This window comes from Argentina silus (assembly GCF_951799395.1).
Source record: "Argentina silus genome assembly, chromosome: 15".
Taxonomy (NCBI): Eukaryota; Metazoa; Chordata; class Actinopteri; order Argentiniformes; family Argentinidae; genus Argentina; species Argentina silus.
In genome coordinates, this window is record NC_139669.1 from 17114137 (window position 1) to 17130231 (window position 16095).

Sequence of the window (16095 nt, forward strand, 5' to 3'; positions counted from 1 at the left end):
ACCTGATTCTCTACCGTTCAAACAAACATAACACACATTAACACCTCTGTGGGCGGCTGTACTTCTAAGTCTATGCTGTCTGCTTCCCACTGCATTGTTTTGACTCTTCACGCCTTACCTTAAAACTTGTCATTGTGTCTATAGCCCTCGACATGTGCAGAGTGTATCCTTAGTGTCATACTTGAGTCTGCCCTGTTCCTCCCTATAGCACTGACTCCCATGCCTGGGTAATCTTCCATAGGCATACATGACCTGTGGGCACCTTCTAGAGCTATGAGTTTATGAGTGTTTGTGTTCAACCTCCTGACTATCATCACTCAGGCTGAGAGGACACTCGACTCTGTGTAGTTGTGTGTGTGCCTCTGGGAGAGTCTGGAGAACATGAGAGGGCCTGAATGTCCGCTTAGTCTCCCTATAAATCCCTGTCAGTATTTCAGCCAACTCTGCTGATGTAATTAAATGTAAGCAGTAGGGTCACGTGAGTGCTTTGAGTGTATCTGAGAATAAGTGTGTGTTGTGTAAATGTGTGTGTGGTGGTTTGCACAGCTGGTGCGTGCATGTCCCTAAACTTGAGAACACTTAATACAGCAGATTCTATCTCACTCACTCTCTCTCTCCCTCCCTCCCTCTCTCTTGTCACTTGGTACTATATCTATTTCGGGCTCTGTATCTCCTCCATTTGCTCTCTCTCTCTCTCTCACTCAAATAGACTCAGTGTCATGTTTCTCCTGGCTCCTCAGACAGCCGCAGGAGAATAAGGAAAACGGCAGAAAGGAATTTACACGAAGGGAATATCACCTGTTCCCGGCTGCATGTTATTGAAGATTCAACCATGTGAACCTGTCAAAACTTAAGTCCTCAGGTTCGACCCACAGCAAGGGACACGACCTTGCCCACCCCGGAATATTGACAGTAGATTCTCAGTACAAGAGGACTATTTGTGTGAGAGGTACTTAGGAGTGCCACAATCTTCGCCTTTGGATGTAATTTTTGGCTGGTTTAACTGAAGACTCCGTCAGTAAAATACACCTACGAGAGAACTCAGACGCATGGACTCTCAAGCTCTCTCCTCCGACATGTCTTCATATTCGCGGGACGGTTCCCCCGGCCCGTTACCCGGCGCGTCCCGCCGAACCTCACACACCGCTAACCAAGGTGGGCTTTACGCGCTGGGCTACGAAGTGGGCGTCGTGTGGGGGCACCTGCGGCCGTTCATACCATTTATAATGATCAGCTGCCTGGTGACAGTGCTCGTCTATCTCATCAATGCCATCGTGCTTGGCGGGCCATTTAAGGACCCACTCTTCTTTGTGAAATTCAACGAACGCTGGCCTAGGCCCGACCCGAACCAGGTCAAGGACACCTCATCTAACTCCGTCCCTGACCCGTACGACGACCACACCGGGAATGGAACTATTTGATCTCGACCTGGATTGATTGATCCTCCTGTCTGTCTCACAGAACTCTAAGGTGGATCAAATTGTTTTGCGGTTCCGTTTCCCTGTGGAATGCTGTTAGAACACGTGACTCCCCTGGGGTTCTATTACGAGGGTTCATGTGTTCCATTTAAAAGCCCCCCTTGGGCCAGGTGTGCAGATTGGAGGACCGCAAAACCCGTCTGTTTGGAGTCTGGACCATATAATTAGATAGATCAGATACAACGCTCGAATGTCTTAATCTAGATGTAGGCCTATTTAAAACTGTGTGAAAGCAAATGCCTTGATTTTAATTCCAGTTTGTTCTATTTAAGAATGTGAAATCGATTTAAGTTGTTGGAAAGACAACATTTATGAATAAAGTTTTTCTTTGAAAGATATCGACCTGTCTGAACCATAGACTTGTTAATTATTGAGATCTACACTGCATATTTTACAGCCCTTTTTACTCCGTACACAAGTCGCCAAGCGGGGTATTCTCTGCACATGGCAACCCATTTCGCATCAATCCAGTGACCATTGACTCTGACCTCTCTGGCGAGCCATCAAAATCGAGTCAATTAAGAATTCAATATAGTAACCCCCCCCACCCCCCGTATTTTTAAGACATTATTTACAATTTTACTTGTTCTGGTCGATCAATTGATATTTTACTTTGCTTTATTTTGTGAAAAACCAACATATCGAAGGAGCTTCGAATAGCGTTAAAAACCACAAGGTGAGTATCAAGCTAACCTAACTAGCTCGCGTAACGTTGCTAGTTAGCTGGAAAAAAACAACGAATGTCTTGTAGCTGTAACTAAGAATGTGTGTCAGGAGTTACCAAGTAAGCACTTAAACTCTTCAGTTATAGGCTAGCAAGCTCTTTCAGCAATACAACAATACTGTATTGCTGAAATATACTTATGAAATACCGTTATTCCCTCTAAGCTCTTTGGTTTAGTGGTGCTAGCTGGTAGGTATGGTGTCTCTGTAGTCCACACTGGTGATGCTGGGTGAAGTCCCGTCTTCACACGTGTGTCACCAATGATTGAAATTACACTAATTGCAGATCAATAGTGATGAATCTTCTACTAAACAAAAGTAATGAGCTTCATTTTGAACTTTCAAGTGTCATGTTGTCAAAGTCATTGTAGTAATTGCATTTTTTTTGTTCTTGCAGATATTCTGTCACTTCCCAAATCACAATAAAAGTCAACTCCATATCCTTCCTGCACTTTCCTAGTGTGTGTGTGTGTGTGTGTGTGTGTGTGTGTGTGTGTGTGTGTGTGTGTGTGTGTGTGTGAGAGTGTGAGTGTGTGAGAGAGGTGGGGGGGGGGGGGATGTGGCGGTATCAGACGCCAGGGTTTGAGACTCTCCTCCTGGAGGAGCTGCAGAGACAGCAGCGCTGCAGCCAGTTCTGTGATACAGTGCTCCGGGCAGATGGTATGGACACACGCACACCCATATACAACACACTAAGTCATTATAAACACGCATACTCTAAACACACTGTATGTCATGTAACCACTCACAGTGTACAATCTCCAATATACACAGACACACACTCATGCACATTGTAAAACTACACACACACACACACACACACACACACTATAGCTAACAATGTAACTCAGCCCCATCATTCACCCGTCTTCCTCTTTCCTGTCCAGGTGTGTCAGTGCCAGCCCACAGTTGCATCCTCTCTGCTCTCAGCCCCAAGCTCTCCTGCGCGCTGTCCTCCACTCCGCCACCTCCGTCTGGGCAGAGCCACCTACTGGAGTTCCCGGCTACTGGGGCCTGTGCCCTGCTGAGGCTGGTGGGCCTGCTCTACTCCGGGGAGATGGTGGGAGAGGGGGAGGTGGAACGAAAGGAGGTGATGGCTGTGGCTGCAAAGTTGGGCATTCGTGGTCTGGTGGAGGTCAGGAAGAGGGATGAGGATGAGAATGAGGAGGAGGAGGAGCGGAAGGTGATATACGTCCAGCGGTCAGAGAGAAGAGCGGGCCCAAGGAGGAAGGGAGTCTCGCAAAGAGACGTAGGGGTACAGACCGAGCCCCTGCGGAAAAGAGAAGCACAAACCGAGAGAGAAAAGGATGGAGAAAGAGAGAGGAAAGGAAAAGAAGAGGAAAGAGAAGGAGACCCTCTCACCAGGAGAATTAAAGCGAGAGAGAAACCGTACGAGTGTGAAAAAGACACGGGGACTCAAACGTGTGAGTTGGACCCAGATGCCAGTGATGCCGACTGCACCTTTTCCCCTCGGCCTCTCTGCTCTCGGACATCAGGCTTGGAGGAGTCTGTCCCTGTCAGAAGTGTGCAGGAAGACCCCCCTATTACTACCCTAACGTCACACACTGCCCTAGCTGATCCAGACGTTGATGTCACCACTACCCAGGGCTCAGGGACCCCTGCTCCCCCTCCAGACCCTCTCCTGGTCCCTCTCCCCCCTCCAGACCCCCTCCTGGTCCCCCTCCCCCCTCCAGACCTCCACCTGGTCCCTTTCCCCCCTCCAGACCACCTCCTGGTCCCTTTCCCCCCTCCAGACCTCCTCCAGACCCCTCTCCCCCCTCCAGACCCCCTCCTGGTCCCTTTCCCCCCTCCAGACCTCCTCCAGACCCCTCTCCCCCCTCCAGACCCCCTCCTGGTCTCCCTCCCTCCTGACATCCCCTACATCCCCCTGTCACAACTTCTACTATACCCCCCAGCTGAGAATCACACCCACCCTGATCCCCATCCCAACATCCTCACGCCTCCTGAGGAATTGGATGGATCCACACCTATCTACATCATCCCCCCATCCTTCTCCTCCATCACCCCTCCATCCATCCCCTCCGTCTCCCTGACCGCCTCTGACCCATGGCACGTGGCCGGGGGTCTCCCACCCTTCACCTCTGACCCGCCACAGACGTGGGGGACGGGACCACCTGGAGGGAGTGTGGTGGTCCCTGGGGAGGGGACGGAGGAGTTTGACAGATTCGAGGGGAACATCCCGGGATTCATCAGCTACTTCCTGAACCCCGGCCAGCTTCAGGAGGAGGGCCAGAGAGGGAGGAGGGGCCGGGGGAGACGGACCGGGGCCAGGAGGGGAGGAGCCGAGAGGAGAGCCAGGAGACCGAAAGGAGGGGCCAGAGGAAGAACGAAGAGAGCAGCGGACGTTGACCCGGCGGTGGTGGAGGTGTCCCAGAGAGGCAGGGTGCTGGGGTGGGGCGTCGGACCCTCCAGGACGGGGGTAGGAGGGGGCGTCATCGGCTGCAAACTCTACCTGAAGACCAGGGAGCTGCTCCAGAAGCCAATCAAGATCCGTCTGAAGAGACGTGGGCGCGGCAAGACGTGGGAGGTCACCGGCGTTGGGGAGGAGAAGGGCGGAGCCTCTGGACGGAGCAGGAAGAGAAGGAGTGGACAACGGAATGCAGAGCCACAGCTTAATCAGGTGAGAGACTCTGGTATTGCATCTATTTAGTTTTTATAATGCATTTTTCACATTTATGGCATTTTGCAGACGCCTTTATCCAAAGCGACTTACAACAATACATTTGTTTAAGGTTTGAATTCTAGCTATGACACAATTTGTATATCTAGTGAACAGTGACAAGTTAGTTGTAGTCAAAGTATGTCTGGCGTTTTGATTAACACAATACTGCAATATCTGTGTAGAATACTTTAATAACAAACTGTATTTATACAGCACCTTTATAAAACAATGTTACAAAGTGCTTTACAAATAGATAAAACAGATATGCAAATGAAAACAGAAATATAAGTAGAAACAGTAAAACACAGGCACGTTAAAAGGAGCAGCATCAAAACAAAAATGAAAGAAAACTGTAAGACACGAGCACTTTAGCGACAACGACCTCATTTCTCTGTTCCAGGATGGCTTCCCTGTGATAAAGAGGCAGAAAGGTCGCCCCAGGGTCAAACCCCTTCCTTTCCCTCCCCTACCCAGGCTGCTTTACAATGCCCTGACCTATGACCCACCCTCCAGCTTCTCTGCCCCCATCCCGTCCTCTCCTCCTGCCCCACTCCAGTCCCCTGTCCTGTCCCTCACTGCCACTGTCCCGTCCCCTGTCCTGTCCCCCACTGCCACATCCCTGTCCCCTGTCCCGTCCCCTGCTGCCCCCTACCTGTCCCCCGCCCCGGCCCTGCTCCACACCGCCCCCCTCCCCCCCCTGGCCCCCCCTCCCCTAGAAGACCCTGTGGAGCAGTTCGACCGCCTGCTGGAGGACATCATGATGGACCTGGCCTTCCTGCCGACCTCCGCCGTGGCAACCCAACAACCCAACGACCATCAAAGCAGCGCTGCACTTCCCCGCGGTGCCGTTGCCACGGCAGCTCCTTGCGCTGCGGGCCCCGTCAGCGAGGGGACAGGGGGGGAGGGCTCGGCGGGCATCAAGACCACAGACCCAGGGAGGCAGCAGCAGCAGCAGCAGGCGGAGGGCGAGCTGTGTGACATCCTGGATCACTTCCTCTGGTCTTTTGAGCAGCAGGTCGCAGGGGCATGCGCAGAGACGGGGGAGACGGAGGCTCCGCGCCACACACACGCACACCGCTACACAAACTCACACCACGGGCGCACCACAAGCCTGTCGGAAGAGCCTTACACTCTCATCAGGAATTATAGCGGAGCCCAGATCCAGACCAGCACAGCCGAGCACAGAGCACAAACCAGCAGAGCTGCCGAAAGGAAAGAAGAGCAGAGGAACACACACACCGCCGACACATCCGCATCCCCGCGCTACACACCCCACCCGGGACACCGCAACGCGCACACACACACACACATGCACATGAGCACCGTCGCACCCTCAGCGTACACACACCACCCCCTCTCTCTCACCCACACAGCCCCTCCTCTGCGCTCTCCTTCCCCTAAAGGGGTTCGGCTCGGCTCAACGGCGCCCCCTGCCAGTGTGTCACCCCGCGACGGCGAAAAGGGGAGGAGGACGACGAGAAGACAGGCGAGAGACGACCTCAGGAGCTCAGAGGAGGCGGGGAGAGGAGAGAGGCGGAGTCTATCACTACAGGGACAGACAGAAGAACTGACAGTACCCCCACCCAGCCGTACCCAGCCCAGCCAGAACCCACCCAGCCACACGACGGGCAAACCCAAGGCCGCGTGGGACAGGAGCCGACCACAGACGAAGAAGAGGAGGATGAAGAAAACGGCCGTCCCGAAAAAGCCAATCGGAGTGAGACGCCGGCCGCACGGCGCGTCACACGGCGAGCGTGTGAGACAGAGGAAGGCTCTGACTGCCGTGGGCGTGGTGAGATCGGAGCAGAAACAGACGCCGCCGGGGGCGGAGACTCACACTCTGAGGAAATGCTCACCCCCGGCCAGCCGGCCAATCGGGACGCCAGAGGAGGTCAGAGGGCGGGACGGGCAGCTGGAGCAGGTGAGTGACACACTTTTTCTGTGCGATGATGTGTGTGTTTGGTGCCACCAACAGTGTCTGCTGTGGTCAGTTCTGGCCGCTTCCGGTCATGGTGTTTTCTTTCCCAGAGTCCGTTAGAGACAGAGGTGGAACCTCCCACACCAGTCACCCGTCCAACCAAGACGCCCCAGAAGGCCAGAGGTCCCAGCGACCGGCCCACTCCGGTGAGTAACTGGTCTTTATTTTCTTTCTGTAATTAGATATTAATTAGGTTTTGTCAATTAGCTTGTATGCATTCTTTATGCTGTAAATTGTGTGTATGATCTATATGATTGTTGTAGCACAATGGTGTATTAATAATAATAATAATAATAATAGTATTGCTATTGTTATTATTATTAATAATCATAATCATAATCATAATATTATAGTCAACTAGTAGTCAGCGTTGTCATGGTATTTGTTTCTCAGGTAAAGGCAAGGCCAGATGTGGAGTCTCTTTCTGGGAAGCGCCCACCACCAGCCAGCCAACCAACCGGGGCGGAGGACAACGCTCCGAATGCCCAGCCAATCACACTCAAAAACATCAGTCAATCAAAGGTCACGACCCACACGACTCCACCTCCACCACCTGCAGGCCTGAGCAGCCGAGAGAGGAAAACCCAGAAGAGGAGAGACAGGCGAGGAGGTGGAGAGAGGAAGACTGGCTCAGAGCCTGAGGAGCCAGAGAGGAGGGGCAAGAAGAGGAGGAGGGCGGAGTCGGAGGAGGAGAGGGAGGACGACAGGGAGGAGTCTGGGAAAGGCGTGATAGCAACAAGTGAGGAAGAAGTTGATGTGGTCACCCGGGTCACCCCGTCCTCAGAGTTCCGAGAGACCAGAGAGGTCCTGCAGGAGGATGGGGAGGGGGAGAGAGAAAGAGGGGGAGAATGGACCACTCTGTTTAGAGTGGGTAAGGTGGAGGAGGACTCTGATGAGAGTGTTGATGTCGTAGGAGATGGAGAAGAAACGGAATGGGGAGGAGTCAGACAACAGAACACACAACACCTGAATCCACCAATAGGAGAGAGGAAGGCACCAACACTGCTGCATTCTAGGATAGTAACACTTCCTGTTGCGCGCTCTTCACGAGAGGCCGCTGTGGGGTCAACAGGAAGCTGGGAGGAGGAAGAGGAAGAGGAGGAGGAGGAAGTGGACGTACTTGGGGTCTATAGCCCCCTCCCTGTCCCCCTCATCATGCTGCCTGGGACCTGGGGGGAGGGGCTGGGTTCTGAGGAGGAGGAAGAGGAGGAGGAGGAGGAGGAGATTGATGTGATAGGTGGAGAATTTGACCATGGTCCCTCTATTGTCCCCTCTGTGTCCTCTCTGCTCTGAGTGAGGTGAGTGTCTCTGTCACACACACACACACACACACACACACACACACACATGCACACACAAACATTCTCCCCGCACACACTCATTGTGAGCCTGTCACTCATACACAAACAGACAACTCTAGCAGTAGACAGTACATGAACTGAAGAGTCTGAGGATTGCTAGTCAAATCTCTTCACACACACTAACTCTTCCAATGTCCCTGTTCCCCCCCACAGAAAGACACACACCTGCTTTAACGACTGCCTGCCTCCCCAGTCAGAGGACAGAATAGTTATGTGTGGACATAATGCTGTGTGTGGACGGTCCCCCCATGGACCCCCCACCCCAATGCAGAGTGTTTGTACAAGGGAGCAATGTACATATTTGTTTGTTGATGAAGAAACCTGAAGTATTGTATGTGTGTGTGAGTGAGGTACGCGATCAAGGCACAGGGTTAACAAGTGTTCAAACTTGAAAAATAAGGAAGGATTGATCTGTTGACATCCAGTACACGTTTCGAACTCAAACTGCCTTAAGAGCTGCTCCTTCTCAGCACCGTGTGGTTATTACTGTGTGTTTTACTCAGTTGTATGTTTGTTCAAACTCCATCCCAAAGCCTGCACTTCTGTTTTAACTGACCCATGTAGAGAATCACTCCAGCACGAGGAGTTTGGGGTTCTGAGTTGAAACACTAAATCAGGGTTTTCACTGTTCCGAGTCCAGCTAACAGGAACGCAGGGCTCTTATTGGCTGAGAGCGTCACTGACACATGATGGGGTTCTACCATGAGGAGTTGAGCGTTCTGTTCTACAGTCTAATCACGTCACCGTTCCCTCGTCGCCGTCGTTGTTGTTGTTGTTGTCAATGTTGTTGCTGATTATAATCATTCTATACAGCAGTTTAACTGTTTTCTTTTTTTATAACCAGATTTAAAGATTAAAAGATTTTCCGACCACCTGTGTGTGCTTGTGTCAACCTGTGACATTGTCAACAGTCATGTCATTTTGATGTTACGTAATGTTGTTAATGTCTTTACAATGCCAGCTTTCAGTAATCACTACTAAAAAGTTGATTGTTTTGGGGGTTTTTTAAATACCAGTTGCCAATTAATCAAAAATATTCTCCACACACACTATGCATGCCACTGGCTGCTTATGTTAAACCCTGTGTCTCACATTCTAGAGATACTTGTTGGGTCTCATGTTATGTTTCAACCCTCATTTCATCCGTAAAGCTACATTCATCATTTTCATAGACATGCAAACAAAACAAATGTATTTGTTGTAAGTCGCTTTGGATAAATGTAAATTGTAAACGTGCACACACTTGAATAACAGCGCAGGTCTGAGTAACTGAAATGAACATGAGTTTATTAGTTAACCTGTGGTTCAACCTCCTACACACAACAACACATCCGAGCTGCACCACAGCCTGGGCGGCCATGTTCCCCGTGCTGTGCTGAGGGGAACGGCGGCCAGGCGGGAGCTGGTGTCTCTCTCCTCTGATGGGCTCCAGCAGGGCAGGGTGTGTGGCCGTGCTCTCTACCCAGCCCAGGTGAACTGAACGGGGCTTGAGTTCCAGGTTATACAGCGCGGGTGTGTGTGTGTCTGTGGGGGTGGGGGGGTTGGGGGGAGATACTCTAACCTGATAAAAAGACACTGTGTGTGTGTTATATCAGTAAAGGTAGGTCTGTGAGTGTCAGTCTGTGGTCAAGTCAGTATGTGTGTGTTCCTGTGTGTTAACAGTGCCATATTGTCTCTTATAGTACTTCCAGAGCGGCTGCGTGTGAGTCAGTAGTGCTACGTGGTCAGTCAGTTTGGGGCGGCTGCTGTTCTGGTCAAGGACAGGTGATGGAGGGGGGAGGGGTGGAGGGGAAGGGGGATGGGAAGGTAGGGGAGTCTGGGCTGGGGGGGGGGTTCCTGTCCGTGGGCCGGGTCGTGGGGCCTCTTAGTGCTGGATACGGCGGATAGACTGGATCTGGGGGGTCTGGCAGTGAGAGCCCCAGTTCCTCCAGTGCTGGTAATCTCCGCTGTGTCTCTCACACTCCATGATGTACTGCTGGCCCCTGTAGCCAGGGAACTGGTAGCACACAAAGCTGGTAGGAAGACGTAGAGAGTTAGACGCTAAGGTTGTGGGTTTGATTCCCGCTGGGACCGTATATACTGAAAAATGAACGCACTCACTGCAATGTAAGTCGCTTTGGAGAAAAGCGTCAGCTAAATGGCGTATATTATATTATATAACATAACTAACCCTAACCCATGAGCACAACACGGAGTACTAACACTGCTAACAAGAACACAACACTGAGTACTAACACTGCTAACAAGAACACAACACAGAGTACTAACACTGCTAACAAGAACACAACACTGAGTGGATATGACTCTGAGGGGTGTACTGTATGTGAGCGATTGTGTGTGTTTGTATGTTTGTTTGTATGTCGTGTCTAGAGTCTAGGCTGTTGTACTTACGCGCCACACTGAACGTGCATGGAGCCCACCTCGGGCATGCACCAGCCCATGCCCTGCAGGGAGGGGTAGTCATCACACAGCTCCACGCTGCGGCCCATGAAGTTCTCTCTCTCAAAGATAGCCATACGACTGCTCTGGTGAGACTGAGACACACAGAGAGAAGGAGGGTTACACACACACACACACACATGTCCACTGGTTTCTCAATAAAATGTTGGCCTACAGTACGTTTACAGAAATCCAGAAATATGCTATTAGAGAACGTCAGGAACCTGACCTATGCCCTCTCAGTCGAGGTATGTGTATACACTTCCACTCGTTCTCTCTCTCTTTTTCACACACACACACACATCCACAGACACAGGTACTCACAGCACAGTAGATGGGGCGCAGGGACATGAGGCGCTCCACGTGGTAGGACAGGGAGCCGCTGTAGGCATCCCAGTGGGGGTACTCTCCCCTCTCCAGGATGAACTGCTGGCCCTGGAAGTCATGGTGCTCAAAGCCCACCCAACTGGAGAGAGAGAGAGAGAGAAAATGATTACATATTGAACGACTATATTCAACACAAACACATTATACACATTCACTCACACACTTTACACACACTCCCTCAGACACACACCCATTGACACACACACACACACACACACATATGCAAAGAATACATATACATTCAACCATCCTTACACACACACACACACACACACACACACACAAACACAAGACTTACGCTCCGCTCTCCACTCTGATGGAGCGGATGTTGTCCAGGCCACACTCCTGGATGTTGCAGCACTCATTGGTGAACTCCTGACACTTGCCCTGGAAGTGCTCCTGCTCGAACACTGTCACCTACAGAGAGAGAGAGAGAGAGAGAGAGAGAGAGAGAAAGAGGTGGGGGTGGGGGGAGGGAAAGGGACAGGTAAGACACTGACAACACCCTTCTCACTGTTATTGTTATGTACGTATCTGTGTCTAAGATGTGTGTTACCTTGAAGAAAGGAGCCATGCCCATTCCTGAGCTGACCAGGGGCTGCAACATAGGGGATCTAGTAGTTCTGTACATCTTTACACCTGACAGGGAGGGGGCAAGGAAGTGGAGGAGAGAGACATCTTTCAGTAACAAACTCTCAGCACTTAATCAGTTTCCAGCAACACTCCACACACAGAATAACATCTATCTATCTAACTATCTAACTATCCATCCTATTCTGTTCTGTTCTAATCTATAATCATACATAGCCTACTGAACACTGATCACTGGTTTCTTAGTGTACAACATAACCAAAGTAATTCACTCTCCAATCCTAAAAATGATATACTGTAGGCCAACGTCCAATGTAAGTCATCCTAATAAACGCTACCATTAAAAACAAAGTGTAACGCCCATCGGTGAGATACAGCTTCAAACTAAAACACTTCAAAACAACTATAACCAGTCACAAGATATAAAGAACACACAACAAAGCATGATTATCAGGATCTATCGGTCAAACAGCACGTCGTTTATTGTCAATGAACTGTCACACCTGCACACAGGTAAGCGAACGATGCGTGTGAGCGTAGAGAATGCGTGTAGAGAAAGAGCAGGACCAGTCTGAGATAAAGCCTCTAGCCTTGACATGAGAAGCATATCAATACAACTGAAGTTTGAGGTGTTGAGTGGTGCTTTTTTTGGTGAGTTTAAAATGAATGTGTTTCTTGAATAAGCCCATTATATCTGACTAATGGTTGCGGTAAATGCGGCAGGTTACACGGAATTGGCACCTTACCTAGTTTGGCACTTATTCGTGATGAGCTCGGGGGTGGCACGCGCCTAACGCCTTTCTCGCGTAGAGCTTTAAAGGAACCTGGCGCTTCAGTTTTATATCGACGGACCAGGAGCGCGCCAGCTGGAGCGGGTCCCCGTCTCTCCTCTCGGTATACAGGCATGCGCGTTCTTGCCCTTTCTCGTATTCCCATCGCATTTTCCTGGGAGCGCGCAACAGGCCAGCTCAGCACATCCTATAGACCGCCAGGCCTTTCTGTGCACATCGAGCGCTTTAGCGTGAATGAGACCAGAACAATAGCGGCCCGGTATGTTCGTGCCGGTCAGCAGTCCGGCGTGTGCCTGCAAACAAAGGCTGGAATAGAGGTGGAGAATGTGGGGATTAATGGTGTTCACGCACAGACACTGTGGGACAGAGAAAGAGACAGTAGTAAGCCTATAGCAATAGACAGAAAAGTTTGAGGACAATAAAGGAGGCTATTTTATTTCATTATTATACCTTACTTACATACACACACACACGCACGCACACACACACACACACACACACACACACACACACACACACACACACACACACACACACACACACACACACACACACACACACACACACACACACACACACACCATTAGACCTACATGCCTGAGTCACCTGGGTCAAGTCACACACCTGCATGAATCATCAAATATCATGTTCACCACCTGCAGAGCTGGGAACCCAGGCACTGTTTGACAGAACACAATGATGCACAATGAAGATGCTCATCTGTATACACCTCAAACACCCTGCACATGCTGTTACCTTACCCACTCCCTGTGATAGGCACAATACAAAAAGTCAAAGCTGGTATATGCTATATTTTATTTAACCATTATTTATACAGGTTGGTCTCATTGAGATAAAATCTCTCTTTCAAAACAGCTTACACACAGACACAACATTGAACAAACCATAGACACACATACAGTACAACAGTTACATATAGAAACACAAGTGTCATAACTAAAAACAATGTCTGTCCTCATGACAATTACACTCATCTGTGATATTTGACAGATTTCGACCAAGTGTTTAAACTCCACCAAAGTGACAAGATCCTTTGGAAGTTAATAATGAAACAATAATGAATCAATCATAGTTTTAAGCCTGTCCCTAATCAACTATGTTACTAAATCAGTTTGATACGGTTCTAAGAGAGGCTATAACCAAAAATGATGTGTCTGATTACACACATCTGATATCTCCCCTCCCCATTGTGAAAGGTCATTCAACTCTTTACCATTCAGCAACTTTTTAGTATATAGTATAGTATATAGTATATATAATATGTATATGTAAGCAATATTGCCATAATAATGTATCCTCATGAGTTAAACTGTTAAACCATGTTTATAATCCATATGTGAGCATACTGATTACAGGCTCATCACAGTAACTATGATGTCTCTGGTTTGTGTTTGTGGTTATTCTGTCCTGTACTCTACTACCTCCCAATTCCCCAGTCGCTTCCCCTGTGGCTCCCCCCTCCCCTCTGGCTGTCCCTCTCTGATGATGCCATTGTTCTATTGTCTCGTGGTTCTGACCTCAGCAGGTTTGTTTCTCTCCCTCTAATCCCTCTCCCTTGGGCGCCAGCGTATAAAAGGCTGGGACACATTTCGAGCAGTACACACTCTCAGAGTGAAGCTCAGCGCAGGTACCAAACACACACACAGGTAAGAGGCAAAGAGCAGAAACACTCACATATACATATACTGTACATTCAGTTAAACGGAGCAGGGGGGATGTAAGAGCGGGTCGCACTTTCAAAAGCTGTAATCCTACATTTGTGTGGTTGAGAGAGTGTAATTAGTACACAGACATTATTTACACAATCCCCTCTCTTCCCCAAATCTACCACAGCGGTCTGGTCTCTCCAGCTTCACCTCATCCCCTCCACCCCCTAATTCCTTCCTCTCCTCATCTCACCATCCCTTCCTTCTCCCCTATTTCCACACCATTTCACATAGGCTGAATGGGTCTCTGGGAATGTCTTTCTCTCTACCTCGCTGTCGTTCTTCCTTTGATGTGTAACGTGTTCTGTTCCTCCCTTGTCTGTCCCTCTCTCTCTCTCTTCTAGTCATCATGTCCAGTGATAAGTCCAAGGCTGCTTCCCAGACCGACGGGAAGGCTGCCCAGAGCAAAAAGTCTGAGATGGGAATGATGTCCTACAAGGCAAGTGTCCCTCGGAGAGTCCTGGGTCAATATCTGACCACCAACACATCTCTATATGTATGGTGCCTAGATCCTGACCTGCAGTGAACTAACCGGTCTATACCTTTCTCTACTTTTCCCCTCAGATGTTTGTGTTTGACCAGGAGAACTTCCAGGGCCGCATGATCGAGATCAGCAACGAGTGCATGAACGTGTGTGAGATGGGCATGGACCGTGTGCGTTCCCTGCGCGTCGAGTGTGGACCGTAAGTGAACCGCTCCAAAAAAATCAGGGTCGTCATCAACGCAATCACGTATGAGTGTGCTGTACCATGTTAGCGATAGACTTGTGGCTCCATGGTGTGTGAGTGTTGTTGTTAAAAGGTAGTTATGTGTTGCTGTGGGTCGCTGTGTGGTGACGTACTGTTGACCTGCTGTCTCCAGCTTCGTGGGCTTCGAGCAGATGAACTTCTGTGGTGAGATGTACATCCTGGAGAAGGGAGAGTACCCCCGCTGGGACTCTTGGAGCAACTGCCAGAAGAACGACTACCTGCTGTCCTTCAGGCCCGTCAGGATGGTGAGTGTACTCCTCTCCTCCTTCATCCCCCCCCCTCTCTCTCTCTCATCCCAAATCTGTTTACTTCCCTCTCTCTCTCTACGACTGTCATCTCTCTTTGATTCATCCATCCTCCCTGTCACACCAACTCCTCATCTATACTCCTCCTCTGTGTCATTGTCCCTCTCCTCATCTCTACCCTCACAAATTCCTCACAAATATCTCTTTCCTCTCCTCCCCCCCCCAGGACCCCGAGAAGCACAAGATCTGCCTGTACGAGGTCGGAGAGTTCAAGGGCCGTAAGATGGAGATCATGGACGACGACGTTCCCAGTCTGTTCTCCTACGGCTTCACCGACAGAGTTGGCAGCATCATGGTCAGCTGTGGAACGTAAGTGGCTTCGGAAAAAGAGACCAGCGATAGGGCTAAACATTGGAATGCTTAGCGGTTACCGACTATAATGAAAGAATGTGTGTGGGCATACAGTCAAAAAGCACATCTGATAGTTATCGCAGAGAGAATCACGTGCTCTTGCCTCTCTTCTCTTGCAGCTTCGTTGGATACCAGTTCCCTGGATACCGTGGTAGCCAGTACCTGCTGGAGAAGGGCGACTACAGACACTTCAACGAGTTTGGCGCCCGTCATCCTCAGTTCCAGTCCGTGAGGCGCATCCGTGACATGCAGTGGCACCAGCAGGGATGCTACACCATGGCCAGCAAGTGAGGCTCAGGGAGGGAGAGAAAGAGAAAGAGCGGAAGAGAAGGAGAGGGGCGGAGGAAGAGAGAAAGAGGGAGAGATGTCTGAGACCTTGCTACACCCCAGGTTGAAGCTTAAGATCTCAAACAGCGAGGGAGAGCGGTGAGGTGTCAGCACCCCTGCTCCGTGTTCACCACAATGGACAGACCAGCTGGCTAGAGAACATCAAACAAATCAGACACTCCATCTCGCTCTATCTCTACTCTTC

General features: G+C 50.1%; 2 protein-coding genes across 2 annotated transcripts; one reads left to right on the forward strand and one right to left on the reverse strand.

Moving 5' to 3' along the window:
• Nucleotides 1-10064: 10064 nt before the first annotated feature.
• Nucleotides 10065-11680, reverse strand: cryba1l1 (crystallin, beta A1, like 1; the record flags this gene model as incomplete). The annotated part of the gene is made up of 5 exons (XM_083686869.1): nucleotides 10065-10235; nucleotides 10615-10757; nucleotides 10987-11128; nucleotides 11348-11466; nucleotides 11606-11680. The coding sequence occupies 5 exons, from the start codon at nucleotides 11678-11680 to the stop codon at nucleotides 10088-10090; spliced, it is 627 nt and encodes a 208-aa protein (XP_083542995.1). The 3' UTR covers nucleotides 10065-10087.
• Nucleotides 11681-14507: 2827 nt separating this feature from the next.
• LOC310816554 (beta-crystallin B1-like) lies at nucleotides 14508-15854 on the forward strand (the record flags this gene model as incomplete). Its single annotated transcript, XM_083686805.1, has 5 exons — nucleotides 14508-14597; nucleotides 14723-14841; nucleotides 15020-15152; nucleotides 15379-15521; nucleotides 15683-15854. 5 exons carry the CDS (start codon nucleotides 14508-14510, stop codon nucleotides 15852-15854), a joined length of 657 nt encoding a protein of 218 aa, XP_083542931.1.
• Nucleotides 15855-16095: the final 241 nt, after the last annotated feature.